The 26,708-nt window shown below is 36.6% G+C and overlaps 8 protein-coding genes across 9 annotated transcripts; 5 read left to right on the top strand and 3 right to left on the bottom strand.

Annotated features, from left to right (window-relative positions):
- LOC18785918 (transmembrane ascorbate ferrireductase 1) lies at positions 498-3,239 on the top strand. Its single transcript, XM_007218245.2, has 4 exons — positions 498-868; positions 2,210-2,258; positions 2,346-2,545; positions 2,768-3,239. The coding sequence occupies exons 1-4, from the start codon at positions 725-727 to the stop codon at positions 3,071-3,073; spliced, it is 699 nt and encodes a 232-aa protein (XP_007218307.1). The 5' UTR covers positions 498-724; the 3' UTR covers positions 3,074-3,239.
- LOC18784981 (remorin 4.1) lies at positions 3,342-4,367 on the top strand. 2 transcript variants are annotated; one of them, XM_020556392.1, is made up of 4 exons: positions 3,342-3,574; positions 3,669-3,750; positions 3,834-3,915; positions 4,003-4,367. In XM_020556392.1, the coding sequence occupies exons 1-4, from the start codon at positions 3,565-3,567 to the stop codon at positions 4,204-4,206; spliced, it is 378 nt and encodes a 125-aa protein (XP_020411981.1). In that variant the 5' UTR covers positions 3,342-3,564; the 3' UTR covers positions 4,207-4,367. The 2 variants fall into 2 exon arrangements, with proteins under 2 accessions (XP_020411981.1, XP_007219369.2); XM_007219307.2 differs by having other exon boundaries at positions 3,678-3,750; positions 4,003-4,366.
- Positions 6,142-8,168, top strand: LOC18786081 (remorin). The gene is made up of 5 exons (XM_007218328.2): positions 6,142-6,514; positions 7,136-7,189; positions 7,287-7,374; positions 7,572-7,653; positions 7,764-8,168. The coding sequence occupies exons 1-5, from the start codon at positions 6,295-6,297 to the stop codon at positions 7,962-7,964; spliced, it is 645 nt and encodes a 214-aa protein (XP_007218390.1). The 5' UTR covers positions 6,142-6,294; the 3' UTR covers positions 7,965-8,168.
- On the top strand, positions 8,304-9,860 carry LOC18787681 (25.3 kDa vesicle transport protein). Its single transcript, XM_007219470.2, has 5 exons — positions 8,304-8,709; positions 8,879-9,039; positions 9,235-9,378; positions 9,494-9,564; positions 9,643-9,860. Exons 1-5 carry the CDS (start codon positions 8,519-8,521, stop codon positions 9,748-9,750), a joined length of 675 nt encoding a protein of 224 aa, XP_007219532.1. The 5' UTR covers positions 8,304-8,518; the 3' UTR covers positions 9,751-9,860.
- On the bottom strand, positions 9,952-11,722 carry LOC18786092 (transcription factor LAF1). Its single transcript, XM_007221084.2, has 3 exons — positions 11,513-11,722; positions 10,890-11,019; positions 9,952-10,749 (listed from the first exon to the last, which is right to left on the bottom strand). The coding sequence occupies exons 1-3, from the start codon at positions 11,646-11,648 to the stop codon at positions 10,122-10,124; spliced, it is 894 nt and encodes a 297-aa protein (XP_007221146.1). The 5' UTR covers positions 11,649-11,722; the 3' UTR covers positions 9,952-10,121.
- LOC18785024 (pentatricopeptide repeat-containing protein At3g29230) lies at positions 16,026-18,104 on the top strand. The gene has a single exon (XM_020558074.1). The coding sequence runs from the start codon at positions 16,236-16,238 to the stop codon at positions 17,973-17,975; it is 1,740 nt and encodes a 579-aa protein (XP_020413663.1). The 5' UTR covers positions 16,026-16,235; the 3' UTR covers positions 17,976-18,104.
- On the bottom strand, positions 18,192-21,170 carry LOC18786032 (pre-mRNA cleavage factor Im 25 kDa subunit 2). Its single transcript, XM_007218377.2, has 7 exons — positions 20,856-21,170; positions 20,691-20,736; positions 20,106-20,199; positions 19,909-19,982; positions 19,413-19,499; positions 19,155-19,265; positions 18,192-18,866 (listed from the first exon to the last, which is right to left on the bottom strand). Exons 1-7 carry the CDS (start codon positions 20,972-20,974, stop codon positions 18,795-18,797), a joined length of 603 nt encoding a protein of 200 aa, XP_007218439.1. The 5' UTR covers positions 20,975-21,170; the 3' UTR covers positions 18,192-18,794.
- LOC18785461 (WD repeat-containing protein RUP2) lies at positions 24,019-25,774 on the bottom strand. Its single transcript, XM_007219421.2, has one exon. The coding sequence runs from the start codon at positions 25,496-25,498 to the stop codon at positions 24,356-24,358; it is 1,143 nt and encodes a 380-aa protein (XP_007219483.1). The 5' UTR covers positions 25,499-25,774; the 3' UTR covers positions 24,019-24,355.

The raw sequence follows: 26,708 nt of genomic DNA, 5'->3' as shown, positions 1-26,708 counted from the left end.
AGTGCAAGTATTATTGAAAGAATACAATACAAGGAACGTAGAGGGGAAATTATTAAAGATGGAAGACAGATGTCACTTGTTTTCTGTTTGCCTTTTCAATTTTTGGGTGTTTTTTTAACAATGAAATGACCTGGAATGTGGGCCTCATCATGCTTGGGCTGAGTTTGGGCTTTTAACGCCACGTTAAAATGACAGGAGTGGCTGTGAGCCTGAGAAGGATCATTGAATAATAACGAACCTCCAAGTATGAACCTGGACAGAATCAGGAATTTCATTGGAGATGATGGGTCCATTGATGTCACCAATGACTTCAACCACAGAACGACGTCGGATGGAAATTTGCCCTAGAATACCTTACTTTTCATGAGAATCGCAGGGAACACTTACCCTGAAAATGGGAGAATCATGGGACGTTACCCTGAAGAGCCAGAGGGAGACCAACAAGGGAAGAAAACGACGCAAAGTTGGGTACACCTAGTCAAAAAAGCTTCCTATAGACAAGAGCCAACGTGGCATCCATCACAGATTGTTTCAAGATCTCAATCCGACGGTCCAAATGGCTCGACATAAACTGGTGGAAAGTTTTGAGGAGACAATACCAAGATAAAAAAGAGATAAAATCATATAAAAAAAGGGTTTTCCATATGTATATATATTATATAATTGACTCGTTTTGAGGAAAGAAATAAAGGAGGAGGGAAGAGGGAAGAAGAAAAGGAAAGAGATGGCGTTAAGGGTACCAGCAATTCCATTCACGTTTGTTGCACACACGCTTGCAATCGCAGCTTTGGTTCTGGTTTTGGTTTGGAACATACACTTCAGAGGTGGTTTCGCATGGGAAGCTACAAACAAGAACCTCATCTTCAACGTAAGTCTTTCTCTCTCTCTCTCTCTCTCTTTCTGGGTTCTTTCTTCTAGATTTATTATGCATAACGTTTCTTTTCATTTTTGCATAGTAGAGCATGAATTAGATGTTTGTTTGTTCCTGATTGATCGATCGATGTAAATTTTGTTTTGGCCATGGCAATCGAAGCTTGTCATAGTCATTTAGTATATATGCCTTCGATTCTTCTTCTTGATGATATGGTATTGGATACCAATACCACTCTTTTTTCTTCTATTTTTTTTAATTTTGTTTTCTGACGACCGTTATTGGCGTTGGTCACGGAGACTTTGAAGCAAGCAAATTATTGACTAGAGTTGAGAATTAAGAAACACTAATTAATAATAAATCGCTTAATCAAGTTGGAAGAGCAAGAAAAATAGTCGTTTTGATGGTAGGTGAAGGTGCTGATGCATGGCTATCACAAGTTCACCTACCATTCTAAGTCCAACACACCTACCCCTGTAATTTGAATGTCATCATTTATTTTATTAGTTTGGGGTTTTAGTGTAAATAAGTGGAACACGTATGGCACCTAGCTACCATGACCATAACCACATAATGCATGGGTGCCTGGAGAATTGCACATTCACATACTTAACTTGTCCAAAGTTGGAAACGAAGCTGAATGTTGACCACTCACGTGTCTGTCTGTATCTGCCTACTTGGACACCTTCGTCTCTTGTGATGCTAAGTGAACGATCATCATTTATCCACATCAGCAGATGATAATATTCTTAAACAAATTACCAACAAAAGATAATAAATATTCTTAAATCAATTGTCTCATCGTTTCTTTCTAGCACCTTCCTCTCTTGGATTGGATTAGTATAGAATTGAGTTTATCCTCTCTAGATACTAGATAATAGATAATAGATATAATATAGCTGGCACTTGGCAGCCTGGCAACACTCGAATATTCAAATCATTCACAGTGGCCCGCCTTCGATTCCTTTCCTAGGTCAATTCATTCAATGACTATACGACTGTCGTTTTCTTCTGGACTTTTATTTGCTTTTCCTAAAGATTTTTATTTATTTTGGGTCTCAAAACTCAAGGAAAAAGAAGAAAATACTTCATTATAAAAATCCCGAAAAAGTCCAAGCGGCCCGTAACGAAATTTACAGGGTTGATGGTGGGTCCGTTGAGTTTGAGTAGCCTTAATCTATGCGAAATAAATAAATAAATAAAATGTGAAAACAATGGCCCAATAATGACCAAAAGAAACTAAAAACAATGGCCCAGTTATAATAATTTTTTTTCCTTAATTCCATAATCCTTACTGCTTTTGTTCTTTTGAAATTCATAATCTTTGTATTTGTACAGCTCCATCCTTTGCTCATGCTACTTGGTTTAATTATCTTGGGAGGAGAAGGTAATTAAAAAGCTTCATCCCTTTAGCAATTTTAATTACTGAGTTTTGCACTTGGTCTGATGTTGATCCCAAAACCAAAAATTGCAGCCATTATTAGTTACAAATCACTTCCTTTGAAGAAACAGGTGAAGAAACTGATACACCTGGTTCTTCATGCTCTCGCGTTAGCCCTGGGTATCATTGGTATTTATGCTGCATTCAAGAACCATAATGAGAGTGGGATTGCCAACCTCTACAGCTTGCATTCCTGGATTGGGATTGGGGTCATTGTTCTCTATGGCATTCAGGTATAAATCCTTAATCCCATTTTGCATAACCAAACCACTAAAAACTCGACACTCATTTTCTAACATAGTGGTTGTTAACCGTTGATATATGTGGATCATAGTGAACCATACATATATATATATCAATAGTTGACAACCACCCACACAGTCGATCAGACAAGAAAATTGTACGTAGTTCAAATTTTTCCTCTACCTAATTGTTTGTATAATTTTTATGGGCAGTGGATATATGGGTTCTTGATTTTCTTCTACCCTGGAGGAAGTTCTACCCTAAGGAGTGAGTGTATGCCATGGCATGTGGTATTTGGGCTCCTTGTGTACGTTTTGGCAGTGGCCAATGCTTCACTAGGGTTCTTAGAGAAGCTCACATTCCTTGAGAGCTCAGGAGTGGCTAAATTTGGCTCTGAGGCCTTTCTTGTCAACTTCACTGCTCTCACCACAATATTATTTGGAGTCTTCGTTGTAATTTCAGTTCTTTCTGAAGCTCCTGCTCCCATTGAAGATGACAACAGCTATTCATCTATATGATTATATAACAATATTTTTAAATAGTGTACTTGGCTGTAAGTTCAAGGACTGAAGCTTGGGTACCTATTATTTATGATTTACGTGTAGCCTATACATGAACATGATAAAAACATTAGTGACCACTTATTCATAAATATTAGCATGCCCATCTTACTTATTTTACTTTTATTTCATTGCAAGCTTCTTACCACGCTCATGCGTGCATGAAAGAGATTATAAGATTTCAAGAATCATAAAAATTGCATGTTCAATTTTATTGTTTAATAAGAATTGCGCATGATACAACGTAATTATGTTGTGGTGTAAATGAGAGCAACAGGTTTTAATTTGTTGGTTGTGCTTTTGGGAGACCAACGATTATATATTGGTGCCATTGCAAGATTGCTCGCCACTCAGACACTCGAGCAAGAAGACAACTGCAAATTGCTCAAGTGATTTGGTAGAGTACGTAGAATCTTAACCACTTGTGTTTATCAATCAAGGGAATCCGAATGGCTCAAGGTAATTTTCCTTAAATTTGTTTCATGTTCTAAGATTCTACGCTAGCGCTATATAGACTGATTCAAAATGCATGGTTTATTCCTTCCTCTGTAAGAGCTTACAGAGATACGGAAGGAAGTCATTCAGTGTCGTGTAAATACATGGGAGACCAAACAAAAAGCAAAAGTTGATAACAAGTAAGCAGAAGCATAGCAATCTTGGAAAAAGCCTTTAGAAATTAATTATACTAATCATGATAAAATTATGTATTGATGAACAGAGCTGACAAAATGAAAGCCATCAACGAGGAGAAAAGGAACGCAAGTGAAATAGACCTGGAGGCCTTGGGGAAGAAGATTGAGGTCGTTGCATGGCTGCACTTTTATTTGTTTATCAAATTAATAATATAATATTAACATTTAATTAATTTATATATGATGATGGAGCAGACAAAAGTTGAGAAGCTAAGACATAAGGAACTGGAAAAGATGAAGAACAAAGAAGCTCACTCGATCAAGGTCATAGAAGACACCAAGGTCAAAATTGAAGCAAAACGCACCCATGGACTTCAGAAAGTTGAGAAGAAGGCTGAAAAATTTCGTGGCAGCAATTCTTTGCCAACAAAGTGTTTTGGTGTTTGTGTAGACGAGTGAAAATCCCCCCACACCACACCACACTACACGCAATCAAATTTTCGTGTAATTAATAAATCAAGATTATCATAATTATAATAAAATTAGCTAATAAAGTAATTAACTGTGACATTGTACACGAATAATTGTACCCTGTTTTTTTTTAAATGATATAAATGACCTAGGTGGATTTTATCTTTTCAATCGTTTTATCCAGAAACTGAACACAACCAATGAGAGACAGCACACACGTTCGACCAAAAACAAAAGAGAGACAGCACACGACTACGACATGTAGTCAGTCATATGTACATTTTGTCTGAGCTGGAACACGTGTTCAATATGGACATAGACACGTCCGCAGTTGCGCAGCAAAGGGGTCCACAACGTGGCACTGTGGCAGTTGGTGCTTTAACGTTTTCCAACTGCCGACAACACTTTGCTTTCTTTTTTGTCCAGTAGTATTTGGAACTCCAAATTTCGGTGGTAAGCCTAAGCCACCTCAAAAACTCTCAACAGTCTCAAAACAATTTTTTCATACAAAAGATGTTGATGTGAAGGATAATTCGAATACAAGATTTCAGGTAGCGAAGGAATCTCTCCTCTACTTCTCTAAAACACACACAAACAAACTCTTGAATAATTATGTATTTTCTCTTTCGAGACTCTTCTAAAATTTTCAATTCTAACCCTAATCATGATCTATGATATACACATGAGCAATCACTTCAGCTAGAATTCTTTACACAAATCTCAATGAGTTTTTCTTGTTTCGAAGGATCTTTTATTTTGTGGTTGCAAAATTCTTGCGAGGGCTAATAATACAGACACAAACACATATGTCAAGCCTCAATGCAAATCAGACGAAATTACCCAAACAAAAAAAGGCAAATCAGACAAAAAAGGCGTTTTGAGGGGGTGGATGGAAAAGTAGATTGATAGAGAAGGGTGGCAAGTCACTTTACAGTGTGGCCTACAAAGATTCCACCACCAATGCGAAAATCATAGAATCTTGACGAGAGCTGATGAGCTCCTGCTCTCTGTTATTCTTGATCGTACAAAATATCTATTTTTGGAAATAAATAAATAAATAAATACAGATCACTTCAGTCCAAAAGAAATTTCGAATAATTCTTTCATCATTCTAATTGTTAACTACATACAATGTTATTAATTGGTCTCTTATATGGAGCCAAAACATTCGTTTACCTTTTCTAAAATGAAAACATTAGCTCACCACCTAATTACTAACACAAAGCCAACATTACCACTCTCTCTCTTCATTTGGCGTTTATGAAAAATATGGAAACTCATAAACTGTCCAATTCAAACGGCAAAAAATATTCCCTCATAATTAGATTCTTCTTCTTTTGGCCTAATTATGTATCAAGAGTATTAATTTACTTGATAAGAGTCACTAAAAGTTAAAGATAATATGCAATTTCTTCTTTTGGTAATCAAAAGTCATTAGGTTACTTTATAAAAGAGAAAAACAAATGTGTTTACTTTCACACGAGTATACGAAATCTTTTACTTTTATCTATTAATAAAGACGTACGATACATAGTCTTCTAACTTAGAATATATTCCAACGTTTAGAACAATTGTATGCACTTTAGAAATAACAATTTTGATTTTGGCGATGAAAGGCACTACCTTGTTAAACAATTAACAAGCTGGTGCATAGAGAGAACCGCAGGAGGACTATAACAATGCTAATGCAAGACTGAACAACAATGGAGCTCTCCTTGATAATAACATTTTCTTATTATAATAACGAAAGTTAATGTGTTTTTTCTTCTTCTTTTAATTAATCACTTTGATTAAATTTGTCACACTCTGTGTTTCTTACTCAAAAAGTATTGACAACTCATAAGAGGCCACATGTACCTACCATCCAGCTCATGAGCTAATTAGGTTTTTTTAAGTAACAGTTACCTTCCTCCAACTATACCACCTATACAATCCCAACCATATCTCTCTCTGTTGCTTGTATAATCTTCTCTCTTAGTATATACACAGTGAACTTGCTTTTGAAAGCTTCGAGTTTCTTCCATTTGCAACCCAAAAAAAAAAAAAAAAAAACCTTTTTAGTAACAAAACAATAATATGGCAGAGACAGAGGAACCCAAGAAGTTAGAATTCGAATCACTCTCGGATCTTCCACCCGCTCCCGCTCCCGCTCCGGCCCCGGCAGAGGAAGAGAAGCCGGTTGTGGAAGCTCCAAAAGATCCTCAGCCAACTAAGGACAAATCTGAAACTCCACCACCCCCTGCCCCTGAACACAAAGCTGAGGCTGATCACTCCAAAGTTCTTGCTATTGTTGAGAGTATATTTCTCTAAATCCCCCTTCACTTTATTATATTTTCTTTATTGTTAAAGTTTATAACTTTATCTGCTTGGTTGGTGAGAAAAGCAAATCTCGCTCTGATCACTTCTTTTATTTTCACCCCATCATGAATCTGATTTTCTTATTCTTTGATGACTTGGGATTGCTTGTCTTGTCTGGCATATATGTTCTGTTTCTAATTCTTGAGATTTTTTGTTTTACTTTTAAATAAATAAATAAATAAAAATGGTCTTTTAATGTTATTTTCCCCATGGTTTTTTTACCAATAATTATTTCCTTCTGTCCTCTTTTGGTTCCCGCTTGCTTTCTCTTATTGTTTTGAATTTCGTTTCCTTTTCCCTGTATTTTTGTAGTAAATATTGTTTTCTGTATCAAATTATATTTCATATTCTTCTTCTTTTTGTTAGAAATTATTTTTCAGTGTCAGGATTTGATCGAGTTACCTAATAATGAGTTTAAAAGTTCTGTTAGACACTTCAGAATTTAAACTCCGAAAGTTCTTCCACTAGATGGACCAAATTACCATTGCTTTTGCTTGCTATATAATATCCTTGGCATCTCAAATTTGAAAGAAGCTTTTTTTTTTTTCTCCTCCCATAGAGCCTTCTGAACCTGCTGCCGAAGAGAAAAGTAAGGAGGGTTCAGTCAATCGAGGTGAGTGTTGTTTCATCCCGAGCTTCTTAATTTCAATCCTGCTTGTTGATGTAGGTTTTTTAATTAAGTAGGTTTAACTTTCTCCTCTCTTCTTCAGATGCTGTGCTTGCAAGAGTTGCAACAGAGAAAAGGCTGTCACTTATCAGAGCATGGGAAGAAAGTGAAAAATCAAAGGCAGAGAATAAGTAAGGACTTTTCTTGAATATTGAGTTTAATTCAGTGAGCATCATATTATGCAAAAGTTTATGGAACTCTGGCATTGCTATATGTATACCAATGGAATCATTTCATTCTAACGAAACGATTAGATTTTCCATTTCCACCAAGTCTGTTTGATATAATTTGATATACTGAAGTGAATGTATTTTGTGTTGGAAAACAGAGCTCATAAGAAGCTATCTGCCGTTGGTTCATGGGAGAACACCAAGAAGGCAACTGTGGAGGCTGAGCTGAAAAAGATTGAGGTAACAATTCATTCATTTCCTCGATGATCTTATTAAGTTTTGTGAGTGAGATAACATCAAATCCAGTACTTGAATTCCAATAAGAAAGAGAGCAATTTGTGCATGAGCAGGAAAAATTGGAGAAGAAGAAGGCAGAGTATGTGGAACAGATGAAAAACAAGATAGCTTTAATCCACAAGGCTGCAGAAGAAAAGAGGGCAGCGATCGAAGCTAAACGCGGGGAGGATCTTCTTAAGGCGGAGGAAACAGCTGCAAAATACCGTGCCACAGGAAATGCTCCTAAGAAACTCCTTGGTTGTTTTTCAGGCTAAAATAAATTCAGGTCCGGTTGACAACATTTGAATTATTTGTATATTCTGTTGGCTTGGAAGTACATTTGTTGATTTAGATGTGTTTATTTCTTCTTCTTGAAATGGGGCATTGGCCAATGTTAGTTAATGTGTGTGTGTCTTGATAAAGTATGTGTGCGTACATACACTTGATTTGCAGAAAAAATCAACTTAACTTATTTGTCACAAACTTTTTCTTTTTCCTCTTTTAAATTAATATTTCATTAATTAGACGATCATGATGAATGCTAGTAATGTGAATGATACGTGTGTGTAAACAAATTTATTTTATTTAAATGCGAAATCTTTATGACCATTATATTTTCCTTGGAATGAAAAGGAGAGAGAAGACGACATTGCTTGCCTTTGTATGTGGAGTTAATATTTAGCTTGTTTCCACAGAAATCCATGGCTTCCTTTGCACACCCGTGACCTAAGGAATAACTTCATCTCCAAGTTACCTTCATTTAGCTTCCTTTCCCTTTCATCTATATAAATACATCATCTTCTTAAACTCGTTCATATATGTAGTAGGTATGGTAAAGCTTACAATTGTTGGAAGGTTAAGTGATGGTCTGTGTCTTGCAAAAGGACCTTCTTCTTTGAATGAAGAACATGAAAACTTTTCATTTTACAAGAGACAAGGAGAGTTCATACTCAGAGAAATCTCAAGAGGAGCCTTGCCTCCTTCCAAGATGACCATTCGCGCCGATCATCACTGCTTTAAGTATCCTCTTATTTCTCTTTCTGTTTTTCCCTTTTCTTTTAATTTTATCCCAAAATCAAGGTAACAAAAACTGAAAATGCTCAAAGAAATCTAAACCATCATAAAACAGGGGACGGTATTTACATGTGTTTTTTTTTTTTTTTTTTAACTTCATCCTTTTAAAATGAAGCTACATGGTCGAGAATGGAATTGCCTTCATCACACTCTGCGACTCTTCATATCCAAGAAAACTAGCTTTCCATTATCTACAAGATTTGCAAAAGGAATTTGAAAACTTTGATAGTAGCCTCATTAAGAAAGTCACAAGACCATACTGCCTTGTCAAATTCGGTAATTTTCTTCAGCTAATAGTACCATTTGACATCGATTTGGCTCTTAGCATAAGGTTTAGCACTAGATGTCAAATTAGAAGGCATATAATTACAAATTAAGTCTTTACGATTTAAATCCCACCCCAAAAATGTAAGTTTAAATTTTGTTGCGAATGTTTGCCACAACCATGCATGTCACAACTTTGTTTGGCAGATGGTGTGATTGGGAATATTAGAAAGCAATACATTGATACAAGAACACAAGCTAATCTGTCAAAGCTTAATGCTAACCGGAAACAAGATTTAGACATTGCTACTGAAAATCTTTCTGAAATCATAGAGAGATGGAGATATTCAGGTTGGCTTTCTTTTTCATATTTATAGCTGCTTTTACTTTCCTTGTCAAGTCAATGCTATGAACACATGAAAAGCTTCCTCTTTTTGTTCTAAAACTTCTCCACTTAAATTTACAGAAATATTGGAAGGACCGTCGACTAGTACTTCACAAGCTGTTTCACCTATTTGGTGTTCGCCACGCCTTGAGGTACATTTTACTCAAAACTCAGACATAATGGAAATTAAGATAATTTCTTTTATTCAAGTTATATTTCTATATACACAGGTGATCGCAATGAAATGGACGCCTATCACAGTCACTATTTTTGTTGTCACTGTTGTTCTTTGGGCCACCATAATCCATGCAGACGACAATTTCATGATTTTAAACTAAGTGGGGAATTGGGTTGAGAAACCTCCGATTGATCGCGTTGAGTTACATACACAGATTTGTTTGTTTGATCATCTCGTTCATGAAGGTTATGGTTTAAGAATGCTTTCGTTGCCAAGCTGTATAATTTGCATATACTACACCAGCTTAGACAGAAGAAGAAAGATAAATGAAATTACACTCTAAGCTCTTGAAACTCAAGTCTTGGCCAATGAGTATTTTTTTTAGACCCATAAGAATGAGATCAATTCAAAGTCTGTACTTGTTTTCAAGTAATTCCATATGTGGAAGCAAATATGAAAGAATAACCGCTAATATTGTTACTAGTTAGAGGTTATTCTTTCACTGTTGCCTTGGAACTTAATTTTTTCCCCTTATTTATAAAAATACATTACATCGTTGTGCAAGTTGAAATCACTACACATATCACCCCCTGATATAAAATCAACAAACCCAGGTCCTGAAATCTGATCCTCAAACTTAAACTGTGATGAATTGATCATCTCAGTAGCCGCTCCATGATGGCTTAGCCCATAATGAAAACCGTTCTCAAATGCTCCTTCATTGTTCAATAAAAAATTATGTCCTAGAGCATGATCTGCTTGAAGATTATTAGAATTGTGATCAAAGCCTTCCCTGGAAACCCCAGCCTCACTGATATTATTTGCATAGCTTCCACCATGAACATGGTCTAAGGAAAGCCACTCAGCAAACAAAATCTTTGGTAAAGGGCTTCTGTGAGTTTGATCACCAGTCTGGGGAATTAATGTTGGTGATTTTTCCACTGACTCATAACTTGGATTAATACAGGTTGTGGGCTTGTGGGGAGATGGTGAACACTCTAAGTTGTCTGAGCTTGAAGTAGTACTTGTATATTGAGATTTGCTTTGGCCTTCCATGATTTCTTCAGCTTTGGCCACTTTCTTCTTCAAATAAGAATGCCAGTAATTTTTTATCTCATTGTCTGTTCTTCCTGGCAAATGCTGTGCAATTTGAGACCACCTGGTTTTAAAAATTACTTCTATATTAATATCATTATACATCAACATCCATCGTTGACCCAGAAATTACCCTAAATGATGAAAAGTAATAAACAAGTAAACAAGAAAAACAAAACATGGTTATCTTGCTTGATTGCTTACTTGTTCCCTAACATATGATGAAGGGTCAGGATTGTCTCCTCCTCTTGTTTGCTAAATGTCCCTCGCTTTAACCCCGGCCTCAAGTAATTTATCCACCTTAATCTGCAGCTCTTTCCATTCCTTTGCAAACCTGCATGTATATTATAATCTTATGAATAATTACATATGGCATTAAAGTCAAATTGAGGGGGATGTTTAAGCCAATTTTATATAGAAAAGTCACCATCAATCTCTTTTGCTTAGATACCTCAAGAGTTTACCACAAGCTCTATTGTTGTTGGCTCACAGAGCCATCTTTACCAACTCCAAAAGATTAAATCACAAAATGGGGTCATTTTCAGCTTGAACTTTTAACACTCGTTAATCTTGCGGCAGAATTTGCATTAACAATAGATTGGAGATTGGCCATTTTATATAATTATCAAAAAGGAACCAAAAGCTTGAAATTCTTGATCATCAAAACCATCTTAGATTCCTCTGTCATTCTTTTTTCCAGCAATGTTAAATATGGGCCAATGTGCCAATACTATAATAAAACAGCTATGATGCATTCCTTAATTAGAACCAGGCTGAGTTGATTTAGGGTTGTAGCAAAAAGAACAGAAGAAAAATGGTAAACTCACCGGCGTTTATCGGAACAGAGCTCCAGCAGCCATGGCCATGCTTGAGGATGTAGTTTCGAAGCCTTTGGTCTTCTTCTGGTGACCACAATCCCTTTCTGTGCTTTGGCTTTGGCTTATCTGATGACTTGCAGCCCATTTTTCCACCAACAAAACTTGCAAGTTGCAACTTGTTGTATATATATGTTGTGAATTATGAGAGAGAGAGAGAGAGAGAGAGAGAGAGAGAGAGAGAGAGAGAGAGAGAGAGAGAGAGAGAGAGAGAGGAAACTAGGCTGTAGAGCAATGAACAGCTGACCTCAATTGGCCTCTGGTACTTAAAGCAATGATTAGTTGAAGTCTGCTCTTTAAAAGAATTAACAAAGCACGAAACTTTTCATTTTTTATGCCAAACAAGCATTGAAGCATGAAACATATATATTTTATGCTGTTACTGTATTTTCATATTCGATCATGAGGTAAGATAAAGCTACAAGGTTTTAAGAAAGTCACGGTTGCCCAAGAATGCAAACCTACCCATATGTAACTAATTTGACTTCTAAATAAACAAATTTAAAGGTTTTAACTTGGGAGAAGCTGTGATCTACTGTGGACCCATGTGGGATTAATTTATAGTACGTTATACAGGTTAACCTATATAATTTAAACCACCTCTGTTTTTAAGCTCCATTTATAAATTATGAAGACCCTCTTCTCTTCTTTTAGAGTTGCAGAGATTGATTCAAGTTGGTTTTGGTTTTGATTGAAGTTAGAACTTTGCCCATGGATGGATGTGTAGGTTCATATCCAATTCTTGCAACAATTACATCATGATTTTATGCGACTTGTGCTGATGTAAAAGAAAACACACAAGAAAACGACCAACATGCCTCTGATGTCATATAATATTCAGAACCGCGCAAATCAAGCTATAAAGATAAAGAATATGCACTCATCCAAAATGTCACTTGGGGTTGGGGATGAGAGTTGACTCTAGTTAAAAAGCAGCTTCTACACAAAAGTGCTTGCCAAAACATTTCTCCATTAATGAAGAAAATAAACGAGATAATTAGAGCGAAGACTTTGGTAGAAGAATCTAATGCATTGATTTCAGCAACAAAGTTTTCAAAAGGGTAAGGTTTGATAAAAGTATGAAGGTCTACTCCACCTCCACTCATGTGAGCAGAGGTTTAAAATTCCCAAGCACCCAAGGAATATTTGTCCCCTAATCGCTTGTAGTAAAAAAAACTGGTGCAATTTTTAGAAAACTGCCTCTGCTTTTTATGATGATGCTCTTGGGGGAACTGGGTGACATACATTAAATCAATATCATGCCATCATGATTTATTATTTTAATCACTTCTCTGCTCTCTCTCTCTAACCTACCGACAAATTTTTTCCATTGAAATGGAAATTTGTTAAAAGGGGGTTTAGCTTGATTGGACTTTAAGTAATGGGAAATCGATTCCTTTGAAATATTGAAAAACCTTGTTGGATAGGCATGGTAATATAAAGAAATGCAAAAGGGACAAATGGACAACGGATACAAAGATCCAAAGGCGGACAGTATTTAATCTGTGGATTATTCGAAAATATCCCTTTGTCCCCAACCCAACTCTCATCCATGAACCAATGAATCGATGGACAAGAAGCAATTATTCAAACAATCATTGGTTTAATTGAAAATGACCAATTCAATTCACTCGTTTATTAAGTTTTGTATTTAAATACTTTGACAGATTGTTTTTTTCCATTTTAAATGAGGAATAATATCGTTTTGATTATATATAAAAAGGAAAAAATATGTATGTATTGCGCATGACTCTATTTCTTTGGAGATACCCAAATGAAAATATTATCGTTTTGTCAACCCAGATCCCCCATTTGTCTACCAAGAATTAAAAAACGTATGCCAAGCTTGCCTTACATTACACAATGAACAATGGGAATGGAATACAGTAATTAAACTGTGTCGGTGTCTCTCACATCAGCATCTTTCCCTTTGCCACCTAAACACTCTGCAATATTTATGTTCTTAATTTTAATTGTGATCCATTTAATTACTTTTAATAAAAACCTGTTTAAGTTTGTATAATTGTGATTTCCAAGTGGATCATCAAGTTGAAAGAACTAATTAGCATATTCTTAAAATGTGTTTAACTATTTGTCGTTTCGTGTTAGTCAAAGTCATTGCTTAAGTTTACGAAAAATATATATATATATATATACACACACTGTAGTATCAAAATGAAGAAGAATTGTCGTTATGACTCATTCCTTCCCTGTCGAATATTGACTTCATTAAAAGTCTCCATATGTTCAATTAAATTTAAACTACCCCATTTATATGAAAAACAAGGTTCATTTTTGTAAAAAAGTAAGCTTTCCACCTTGACAATGCGGACAGAGTCCCTTTTGCTTCATTAGTTTCTATCCCAGCTGCACTCTGTTTCCCAAAACACTCATCATTATCTGCACCAATCACAGATTTTGATATTTTCATACAGATCGTATGGTACTCTGTCTGTTTTAAGAAGATTGTCTTCTTCCCCTTGTCTTTAAAATGGGTTGAGGGATAAGTTTCTTAATATAGACTTATTAAAGTAAAATGACCCAAAAGAAAAACATATTCAAGTAAGTCCCTTAAAGCATGTTCAAAAAAAAAAAATTTAAAAACTCTAGATGGGTACACCCCTCCATTAATCTTGAAGCATGCTTCATGCTCGATGTTCTTGGGTTGGGTGGTTTAGGGTACATGAATTATGGATCTACAGCGCATTTATTTGGGATTAATTCATCTTCCACGTTTTAGCTTCATATCTCAACCATGCCTAATCACTTGTATTTTATATATTTATAGTGAGATAAAAAAAAAAAACAGCAGTTTGGGTTTTTTGAGGTTTTTTCTTTCTTTCTTGGTAGCTCTTGGTTTTGAAACCTTGAACCTTGATTGCATCATTATAATGGAATCAGGACAGGACAGTGTGACACATTAACGATACTGATGGTTTATTTTAAGTTGGTCGTAAACCATGTGTTTTCTTTCGAAGGATCGATACAAACAAAACCAGTTTGACAGCAAGCAAATATGAACATTCATTAGTTCATAACATTAAGCTCATTGGCCACCTTAAACAAAGACTTAGAAGTTAGAACATGAGATAAGACAGCAAAAGCAATCGCACACTACAACTGCCTCACCATTAACTAATCACCAAGTTGTTATAATAATAATAACAGCAGCTTTATACAACAAAAACCAATTATGTCCCCAAAACCCACGACCCTTGACCTCAGGAATTAACTTCGTACCAGCAAAAGATACTATCAGCATCAGAAAGTTATCTTTGATATGGTGGTTGGTTAGACAGTACTGATCCTTTCCTTTTTATTAAAACCAGTTGTGCTGTGTCACTGTTGAAATTACCATGTGCTGTTTTGATTTTATTCACTGGAAAGAAAATTTATAGGGCATGATTTTCATTTCTGAAATTCTATTGTAACTTCAACTGCAAACCAGTCTTCATTTTGTCTCATATTCTGTTTTATTCTACAACTTGTGCACACTTTCTATCTCCAACTTTAATACCTTTATATCAATGATTGACAAAGCTATACGTTATTTTGTCTCATATTCTGATTGTTGCAATACAAGCTTATTCCACCAAAGTCGATAATCATCTGTCATCAAGCCAAAATTTGACTTCCATGACTCTGACTTTGTTATAGATCTACTTTTTTTGGTTGTCATGGAAGTTTTACGATGTTAAGCGATAGCTAAATTATGACAAATATGTATGAAATTAAGTAAAGCAGAATCTAATCTCAGAAAATTGATTTGATTCCATGAATGAAGTCGAAGACTTATGCGTTGGTGGGACTTGGACAAACACCAAGCTGTCCATCTTTTCCTGCTTCTTTCATATCAGAAAAAATAGGTTGCAAATAAAATTTTTAGGGATTGAACCTGGCAACCTAACATAGAACATAAGAAACAAAACTCAACTTCTCCTTAATAATATTTCTCTTATTTGTTTTAGTATAATGAAAAAAAGGACAGAGATTAAGACAGCGTTGATCTACTTTTAAGTATTCTCTGAAAAAGCTGTCTGCTTAAGTGGATGGTGTCAACTGTTACAAAGCAATTGGTTCCAGGGTTGCTTACTCTTCTGCTATCCAAATTAAATAAGTTTTGTTTCTGGGAAAACCATATTAAATAAGTTGGTCGTTTACACAACTGACTCTTGAAAAGCCAACACAGTATAGGACAAGAGGATATGACACAAAAAATATTACAGTATCCTTAAGCAATCTCATTGACCAACTCTTCAATTTTGTTTTATGGCACATGGAAATGATGCCTTTGGGTTGGGGGGCTTAGGCTGCTGTTTCACGAGCTGCCTACCTATACACTTCCAACATCTTATCTTAAGAAAATGAAACAGGGTTTGCACGTCTGCCTTATTAATCTTTTCCAAAATTATTGATGCTACACTTGATCATTTTACACCAAACTTCAAGTTAGATTTGCCAGGATTCCTTGTTGTTGACAAAACCAAATGCGATCAAGCAAAGACAAGGATCATTCTCAATTAATAGGGAAGCTGTGTGGATTCTATACACTCTCTAAGTTGGTTGCTATTGTTTTTTTTCTTTTTCTTTTCCCTTTTAACACAAAAAGGAAAAGAAGTAATTAAAAGAAAAACAGACAGAAGCAAAAGAGCTACTGGATTAGTGTGCTCCCAATATGCAAGGCATGGCTTGTTCCTTAGAGCTCAACCTCTCAAAAGTATTGCCACAATGCACATTCAGACAGTTAAAGCAAATACACGCCCTCATTGTCACAACCTTTCTCAACCAAAACATCCAAATTTTCTCAAAATTTCTTCGGCGGAGCACCGAGTTTGGAACTATGGAGTATCCCAATCTCATATTTTCCCAATTGGGTCCTGAACTCAGTAACGACATTATGATTCAGAATGCCATGATTAGAGGGTATGATACAAATGGTCCCTTCGAGAAATGCGTCTCATTGTATGATGAAATGCCTCTTAGAGGACTCAAACCCCATAATTTCACCTACCCATATGTCTTAAACTCGTGCACTAAAATGGGTTGGTACAGAAAAGGGAAACAAGTGCATTGCCATATAGTAAAGCATGGGTTCGAGTCATATCTAGCAGTTGCAAATGCGCTTTTCAATATGTATGTTAAAAAGTTGGATTCTTGTGACCCGGCTGTTGTCGATCAAGGGACTTCGAATGATGCCCGCAGGGTTTTTGATGATATGTGTGTGAAACCTGTAGAAGTATGGAACCGCATGATTTCACGTTATGTCAGCGTTTGTGATGTTCAGAGTGCAAGAAAGCTGTTTGATGTAATGCCTGAAAGGGACGTTGTTTCATGGAATTCTATGGTTTCTGGTTATGCTGAAGTAAGGGATGTAGGTAATGCGAGAGATTTGTTTGAGCGGATGCCAGAGAAGGATGTTGTCTCTTGGACGTTGATGATCGGAGTGTATGCCAATGCAGGTGACCTTATAACAGCAAGAAAGTTTTTTGAGACAATGCCATGCAAGAATGTGGTTTCTTGGAACTCTATGATATCAAGTTACACCCAACATGTACAGTATGAAGAAGCATTGGATCTTTTTGTCCAAATGCAATCGAAAGATGTAGTTCCAGATGCACAAACATTCGTTTCTGTTCTGTCGGCTTGTTCCCACTTGGGAGCTCTAGAGTTTGGAAAGTGGACACACTACTTGATAGAAGATTGGTCTCATTTTGGAACCATTTTAGGAACTGCCCTTATAGATATGTATGCAAAGTGCGGGGACATAAATAGAGCTTTTACGCTTTTTATCAAGATGGGAAAGAGGGATGTATTTTGCTGGAATGTTATGATTAGATCAGTAGCTATTCATGGAAGGACAGAAGATGCCATGAAGGTATATTCATTGATGCAAAAGGAAGGATTGAAGCCGAATGACTTCACATTCACCGCTGCTCTCTTTGCTTGCAGCCATGGAGGCTTGGTAGAAGAAGGTGAAAGAATCTTCTATGCTATGGAGAGAGAATTTGGTGTTGTACCAAAGCTCGAACATTTTGGCTGCCTCATTGATTTACTGAGCCGAAATGGTCAGCTGGAGGAAGCACTACGTATAGTAAAGGAAATGCCATATAAGCCTGACATTGCCATTTGGGGAGCCTTGCTTGGGGGTTGCAGACTAAGAAGTCACTTTAAGTTGGCAGAGGAAGTGATGGAGAGGGCTACTGGGTTGGAGACAAATGAATCTGGGGTTTATGTGCTCTTGTCGAATACGCATGCCTCAGCAGGGAAATGGCCAGAGGCTCAAAGCGCAAGAGAGAACATGGATGAGAAGAAAATTTGGAAGAAAACAGGGTGCAGTCATGTTTATGCTTCTAATGTAACCTTGGAACCCCGGAGCAGAAGCTATTTAGATTACAATGGAGAGGAGAAAATATGAAGGAAACTTTCAAATTGGAAAAATACTAATTCATTGATTTGGTCCAAAATCTTATGTTTAATTTTCATCACTCCCAGCTATGGTATGTATCTTCCCTCATCGTCAAGGTGGCATTCCTTGGGCACAGATATTTAGCATGAATGTGAAATAAACTGAACCATGAGAACAAAAAGCACAAGGCAGCATTCATCAAACCACATCTTTTAAGAAAACTCCTTGACAATAGAAAGAATTTTACTGATGCAAGGCGAATTCGACAAAGATGATTACATGAGGGCTTCAACAAAATGAAGCTGATAAGAATGCTGTGAACGCATCCATCTGCTACCCATCATTACACAAAGTTAAGAAGCTGTCAGGACACTCTAAAAACATACATCTCCTCCTACCCAATCATTACACCAAAGCGGCTACGAAATCTTATATTAAAAGAATCTCAAAACAGCACTGAGCTGAGACAACTAATTGTATCGCTCCCCGGTCTTAAGAAACTAAAATATCTTCTTTCTGAGAACATGAATATATCGATTTTACCACTAGCTCCTATAAGAACTTGAACAATACAAACACGGTTTCAACAAAGTTCCAAGTGCAATGCAAAACGCATTAGCAAATATGATTAATGGCCAAACATAGATGGACGGTCAATATCCTAAGATAAGTCATCTGGATAAACTGAAGGATCTCATACTAACCAACTTAAGTTCAGTAACAAAATAATATCCAGGTCTTGAGTTTTAGTCATCCATGTGATGATATCAAGATATGATCTTCAGTACGATGGATAGTGCTATCAGGGTAATTTCAAAATTCCTCGCTTCATGAACTGATCATGTTGAATTGGAATCTCGAAAGCTGCTGGGGAATTGTAGATATGACAGGTCCATATCTCTGCAGTTAAAAGAAGAATACCATGAGAAAATAGAGAGGCAAAAATTAAGATTTAGTGAGAGGAAGAAAAAGTTTACAGTTGTTATCTTAGGCTACAAAAGAAAGGGGATCAGGGCAAGGCCGATCATAAGAAGTAATTATATAAAGCTTATGAATCATAATTCTGAAAAGTTTCTGATGCAGCAAACCTATTTTTTTAAAAGGACTTAGAATTCACAACGAAAACAAGTCACATTCAAATTCCAAAATGAAGTAGGAAAGCAGAAGGTTGTGATATGATCACACTACCTGAACATTATCATAGAGTTCAAACAATGGAACTGCAAGAAGTTTCAGGTTTTTGGGGACTGCAAAGTACTCTCTCTCAGATAAGTGAACAAGAAAAAGCTTCTTACACTCCTGCATTACCAAAACTGGGTAAATAAAAAAGTTGTGTTGGTAAAAAATCAGTGCGAGGAAAAGAGAGGGAAGGAGATATCATATGCAGCCCAACGAAGCTGTCAACAGAATTAATAGCCCAAGATTTATCTTTTGATAGTCATTTACCTTGGGTTTTGTTATGTGAGGAGGGCAATATGGATACATTATGGTTTCAAAGTTTGGCCTCCACCAGATAGCCACACACTCTCCTATCTGCACCAAAGGGACAAGGTAAGTAATGAGCACTGACAAAATAGACACGCTGTAGCCTTGCAAGTTCACACTAGGGTCATAGGATAGATGCCTTTAACCATAATTTCCAAGTTCCAGGTTTTCAAACAGAATTAGTGGCACTGTGAAATTGACATGCTGCAACTTCACATAAACCAAGTTCACTTTGATGAAACAGATCACTGAAGAAGCACATAGAAAAGGCTAATATGTCTAGCTATATTGCATTTTTGGTTGCCTTGGAACTTCCATTCATCTGTCATTACCTTTTCACACTTAAAGTCAACTCACTTCCAAGTAATACTTCTCATGTGTTTTCCTCTAGCCCTATATGATTCTAAAATCTTTCTCACATCTATACTCAAATTGATAATAAATCAGAGAGTAGTACCTGCCAGTCTGGCACAAGGGCAGGTGAATTAGCGCCAAGCTTGCTAGTCAGCTTTCTTTTCAGCCCCTCAATTTCTGCAACATAAAGATACCCATCAACACAAAGAAACCAAAAAAGAACAGGTGTCAGTCTTCAACAATATGAACTAGGAAAATGAATGCACCATGAAAAGGATGGAATACAGGGTAAGGTCATACCATTCTCTCCTGGCTTGAGTCGTCCACCAGGAAGTTTGCAGAACGTGTTCCCAATCTGCAGGAGAAGTATGTGGGGATGATTATGTTCCTGTACCTGCACAGTGTAGACATACGTTGAGGCCGGGGAAAGAATGAAAATGTTAAATCAAGTTCATGTCTAATTTCTGTCCATCCAAGTGTAAACATCTACAATTACGAGAACGTGGAACATGAAAACATAACAAGAACTAAAAAGCTAAAATGATACCTAATACCCATTGGTAAGTACTTTTATATCCTTTTATCAGAGACCATGAAACAAACAAATCCTATTCTCCTTCCTTGCTGTGCTCCATTGATAAAAGAAAATTCCTATCGAGCTGGTGCCATGTGTGAAACATCAATTCCTCATTCAATGATGCACGAGTTATTTAGCTCAAAAATCCATGTATAGCAAGGAAGGCATGACCTCAAGAGCCCTTATAATGTGCAATTGAACAAGAAATAATAAAATGAAATGCAACAAGTTTTTTTCCTATTTATAACAAATCAAAAAAATAAAAGGAAATTACGAGAAGAGGGGGGTTGTTGAGTCAAATCACATACCAGTAAAATCGCTTCGACGCTGGTCCTCATTCCCTCTTTCATATAGCTGCCGATTCACACACCAAAATGAAAAAACTAGGGTTTAGAGCCTAAACAACTTTCAAAATCTAAAAACTATTGGAACAAATTGAAAAGAGTAAATAATTTTTCAAAAATGAGGCATACTTGATTTTCATTCGAGCGAGGCGATCAGCGACGGAGGTATCCTTCTCCATCTTGGGCTCTTTGGTCCCGAACGTGTAGCTCGACAGTGGGTACGTGTTCACCACCGCCGACGTCACCATTTTTTTCTTCTCTCTCTCTCTCTCTCTCTGCGAAAATCCCAACCCTCCTTTCAGTTTCTAGGCTGCTCGGAAGAAATGGAGCTACCCAAAACCCAAATCAAAGGCAGGGTTTAGTTTAACTGGAAACGAGAACGACAAGGAGGATTCTACAGTTTACTTCTACCCTGGTGCCCTCGTTTTAACACTCTAAATCTGTGAACTTCCAAAATCAACGACTCATCTTCTCCCGTCGAATCTCATATAAAGTCTTCCACGTCTCCATTGACTCCAATCCAACGGTGATCGATGTTGGTTTTGACTTTTGACTCTTATGGGCAAGAAAAATGTGTGATGGTCGCATACATTAACACATCGTTATTAATTCACGGTAATGCTAGAGAAAATAAATTTTGAGTTCTGTTAAACCAACTTTAAAATTAATTGATATTATAAAAGTATATATTAAATTACTGATTTATTCTAATATAAAATGATCAAAAAGGATATATGGAATGGTGAAACAAATATAATTTTAATAAGTACACCCACCCTACTAACCATATTCAACCCTAATCAAGAGATTGCTTGTCCTATTGTGTTTTTAAAGAAAGAGGTGGTGATTGCAAGAACTTGGAATTGGAAAAAAAGTGTCAACAATTTTAATAGAAGCATAAATCCATATGCAAAGTCAAAGATTTATAAACACTATTAAAAAAATCAAGCTAAAAATCAACTATAAAATAATGCTATATATATTAAGGTGTACCAATGGTATTTTTGGTAGTTTTATAGAGTGTACTTAGTTAATTTTAAATTTTAATAAAAATATTATGGTGTACTTAGATCATAGGGTGTACTCAGTTAATTTTAAGGTTCATTTAGCAGCACTCTTAATTTAATATACTAGCGTCTCTGCACGCGCTTCCGCTCCTGCGAGAGGCTTTTATTTTTTATATGCTACATCATAAATATTTAAATAACTAATTACAAATTAGATTATAATTTAGTTGGTTTACTGTAAAATAAAAATTAAAAAAAGTAAAACTCCGCAACCCTAAATAATTTAGTTTGTCATTGTTCCATTATTGGCTCTAATCGTCCTCATTTTGGAAATAAGATCAAAATTTGAGACTTTTACCATCATCTTCATCTTCATCTTCATCTTGAAAACAAGGATCTAAATTTAAGACTTTAACATGAAAATTCGGTACCATTGTGACTCCATGAAGATAATTTAGGATATTGGGAATTAATGATGGGAAGAGAAGGTTGATGAGTTAAACCACATAAAGCGATTGAATGGAAGAGAAGACTCGTGCACATATATGCATAAGCTAATTCAGTTTTTACTATGTATATATTCAGTTTTGACTCCATTAGCTTGTCTGTATGTGCACATCGGATCCTTACGCTAAGATAGTTTGAAAGAAAGAGTCTCCACTGAAACCCATTGACTGATAATTTAGTACGAACAAGCTTTCGCTGATGGTGGGAAAACGGTGGTGCTACAGCAAGTTGGAGTCTTTTTGGTTGTAGGCCTTTTGATTAAGTAAGTTTTTTTTTTTTCCTCCTAAAAAAAATTAACTAAATCATAATTAGGTTGGAATTCGTTAATTAAACATTTATGGTGTGGCATGTTGGAACTCAAATTTGGTTACTCTATCGTATATGGCATGTAGTATTGACAAAGTGAGTGAACGAATAAGGCCCCACTTGAAGGGGATCCATATTAAATATTAATTTACATTAATATGTTGTTGTAGCTTAGTAATGATATTCATTTAATTAATATTCACTTTTTATTTGTCTTTCATTACAAAATAAGGAAAGCTTGCCTCCGGCTCTTCTGCTCTGATTTTATCTTCCATGATCTACTTTATTTTCATTATGGATCCGAATTCTCTATTGAATCCTTATTATATTGGTATCGACTGCTTTGGTTTCTCCTATATTAATGTTGATTTTCCTGTTCCTATTTAATATTGATTTTCATGTTACCCAATATAAGAGACCTCCAACATACAACTATGTATGCAATTTTTTTCCCAGCTGCATGCATCTTAATTTTTTTTTTTTTCAAGCTTCAGCCTTCAATCACTCATCTTTTTCTTGGTTATTGATAATTAGTATTTTGATGATTATAAGATTTTGATTATATAGTTTGATTTTTTTTTTATAATTTTTCGTTGAAGACTTTATTTTTGAAAACCCTCTTGTTGTTTTAACACAAGGCTCTTAAAGCATAAGTTATATAGTCGCGCGATGATATGATTGTCATACATAATAATTTATCAGTACGAACTTGTTTCCAATTTACACGAGCAATTATTTTCATTTGCGACGTTTGAACATATTCTCCTCAAAGTTCAAACTACAAATGCGATAAAATGAGCATTAACAATTGAGTTATATTACTTACTAAAAAAGTAGAAATCCAGTAAATCTTTAGTAAAAAGAACTGTCATGAATACTAAAAAGAACTGTCATGAATACTCATCTTCTCTCTCGACTCAAGGAACCACTCCACCAACCGTCTGCAATTTCCTTTGGTTCCAGCGGATTTCCCCTGAAACCACCATCTATTTCGGCTAATAAACTGGCCTTCACCGCACCCAAAAAAAAAAAAAAAAAAAAAAAAAAACTATTGAGTTATATTTAGTGAATTTATTTTATGCACAATAAAGAGAAAATAACAATTCAAGAAAGTTAAGATTATTCCTTTTGTTTCTTAGAAGATGGTTATCAAATCCAGTAAACTGTTTAACTTCACAAAGAAGTACTTAATGATCAAAACCCTAATGAAAATATTGGCGTCGAATAAAAACTTGCCAAACTCTCTCGATGCAACCACTATGTTATCGAAACGACCATGTGAGCCATCTCCTGCTCACTACAGACATAAACTTTATTTATTACAGTCACAAAATGCCAGTATTTTTTTTCTTCGCAAAATGCCAGCTGTTATCATTTTTCAGTAATGCCATGCAATAAGGACGTTACATGTTTATGAGATAACATATACAAAGCCAATGGTTCTAGTTTAGTGAAAAAAAAACCTTTGACTAGTAGACGAGTGGTCTTATATTCAAATTATCATGACAGTAGAGTGTGTGTAAGAGAATCTTCCTCCCTGTAATTTAGATTATTGCTCGTTTAAAAAAACAAAAACAAAAACTGCATAATTCCCCCAAAAAAAGAAAAACATAAGGAAATATTGGCTGCATGGATATGTAAGTCAGAAAATTAATTGCAAATAACTTGAACAAAAACAAAATGGCATCTAGCTTTTCTATTAATTTGTGGTAAACGTAGTAGTACTTCTCTCCATATGCAACAATTAATTGAATTTTCAGCAAATGAATATTTGGAGTAAGATAATGGGAGATGAAAGCTGTTAAAATGCTAATAATCCAACATTAATGGCTTTCTTCTGCCCGAAAAAACCTGCAAATCCCCATCCGACCCGCCAGCGATAAGTGTGCACTGCTCCTCACCAACTTGTCTCCAGCAAACGCTGCTCACAAACCCAAGCTCCTCATCGCACCCACCACTACTACCCTCACCCACCGCTCCAAACCCATGCAACCAAATGGGCTCGCCCCACCTCTTATCGTACACATACACCCTATTATCCTCCGACCCGCACCCGATTAGCTTCCCATTCCTCCACACCGATAACCCGACAAAGCTCCGATTATTTGTGTGCCCCTTGTACGTCCGAATCTCCCGCGAATCCTCCGTGCCCCACAGCTTCAAACACCCGTCCGTGCCAGCTGTCACCACCGTACACCCGTCGATAAACCGGACATACGTCACGGTCTTCCTATGCCCGTCGAAGACCAAAACCGGGTCCACCATTTTCCGCATATCGTACCCGTACGCCCTCCGGTCCGCACATCCGACGGCCACCAAGGCCCCACCGAAAGGATCGAACTCCAAGCAGCAGACCGGATTACCTGCCTTGCTGGGCTGCACACTAGCCACGCATTCCCCGCCGTCGCAGCGCGGGTCCCACATCTGGAGTGTCCCGTCGTCGGAGCCGGATGCCCCGAGAAACGGATCCGAATGGGAGTAATCGACGCTCCAGACCCGGCGCCCGCCGTGCTCGTCGCGCTCGAAGATGGGGAGGCGCGTTTCGAGATCGTACTCAGTGACGACGCCGTCGTAGTCTCCGGAGCAGAGGACCCGGCCGTCGGATCCGGGTCGCCAACGGAGGCTGCTGAGCTTGGCTGGGGTGCAGAGAGTGTAGGCGCATGCAGTGACGTGGTCTAACAAATTGGCTTGGCAAAATCGATCACTGGGTAGCAGAGAGTTGAAGCTGTAAACTCTGATTTTTCTTGCGATTCCGCCGGTGGCTACGACGGCGTTTGATGGGTCGAACTCGATCACGCCGATGGTGTTTGATACGGCTCCTCCGGTGGAGCCGCCGCTTGAAGACACAATTGTTGAGAGATTGAAATCCCATTCACAAGTTCCTGATGATGATCTTTCTTTTTCGTTTGCTCCTTGGGTTGGGAAATTGAATTGTGAGGAAACGTTTTTCATTTCCCATTCATATATCAAATATCAATTAGAGTGGTGGGGAGATGTTTGATTTTCTGCTAGCATGCATCGATCCAATTCCAAAGGTGCTGTCTTCTCTTCTCCCATAACTATGCTAGTGCCTCTAAGTGTAAAGGGGACTTTCATGGAGGTGTGGATAATTCATAACGAGCGAAAGTAGATAGGGCCGCTTTGTCAAATCATTTCATTTTTCTCCATCTGTCTTTTTTGTTATCAACTTTCTTTGTTTCCTGCTTCATAGAATCAATTCTTCAAATTACTATAATGCCATTGTAGTCGTCCACCACCAACTCATTATTTATAGAATTAGCTAGTGGTTTTATTTCCCAATCAAATTGCTTAGAAGAAGTTGAAGATAATCTGCTAGTTATGGTACTTGAAATCAAATTGCACACGTGTGTGTCATGCGTTACTCTAGGAAGGGAAGGGAGGTTTAATTGATTGTACAGTACCATGCGTGAAGTGCTTAATCAAATAACTTTAATTAACTCGGGATTAATTACAATGCAATTGTGTTTTTTTATATAGTTTATACAAGTAATAGGAGAATTTGAACACAAGACACATTGAATATAAAGATAACTGTTTTCAACCACTCGAGCTATAAAACGCTTGTAAATTACATACGTATATATATATATATATGTAATTTAATGGAATGGGCTTTTGTGGTATTTCATCCGAATTTTGATAGATTGTATCAAGAGAGTAGGAGGGATTGTATTTATTGCATGATGAGTGAGTAAAATGTATATAATTAATATTCGTGGCGAATGGGAAGAAAGAGAGGAAGAGGGGAGTGTTGGTTGTTTTTGTGCCTCATTTTGTGTAGGGGGATGTTGTGGACACACAGGCTCTTGTCCCTCTATGCATGACGTGGCCTAAGCAAAGCCTTTTATATAATAATATATCTCAAATAAGAAGCACATATGAACGAGAGATGAGATCTAAATGACTTTTTCATATCAAAACTAGTTTTTGAAAATTGAAGCCCCTCTATCTCTAAATTAATAAATGCAAGTAAAGTAAATTAATTTTGGACGTAGCCGATCGAGTAGGGTTATTTTTAAGCGGCTGTCAGAATCGAACAGTGTGGTTGTATATTTTATTTGTTTGTAAATATTTTCGTACACCAAATTGCACTTTTACAAATATATAGTGAGTCTGGAAAGTGATTTGTTAAATAGAACAC

The sequence above is a fragment of the Prunus persica genome, chromosome G2 (genome assembly GCF_000346465.2).
Source record: "Prunus persica cultivar Lovell chromosome G2, Prunus_persica_NCBIv2, whole genome shotgun sequence".
Taxonomy (NCBI): Eukaryota; Viridiplantae; Streptophyta; class Magnoliopsida; order Rosales; family Rosaceae; genus Prunus; species Prunus persica.
The sequence above is the reverse complement of the archived record's forward strand: the minus strand, read 5'-3'. Positions and strand labels throughout refer to the sequence as shown.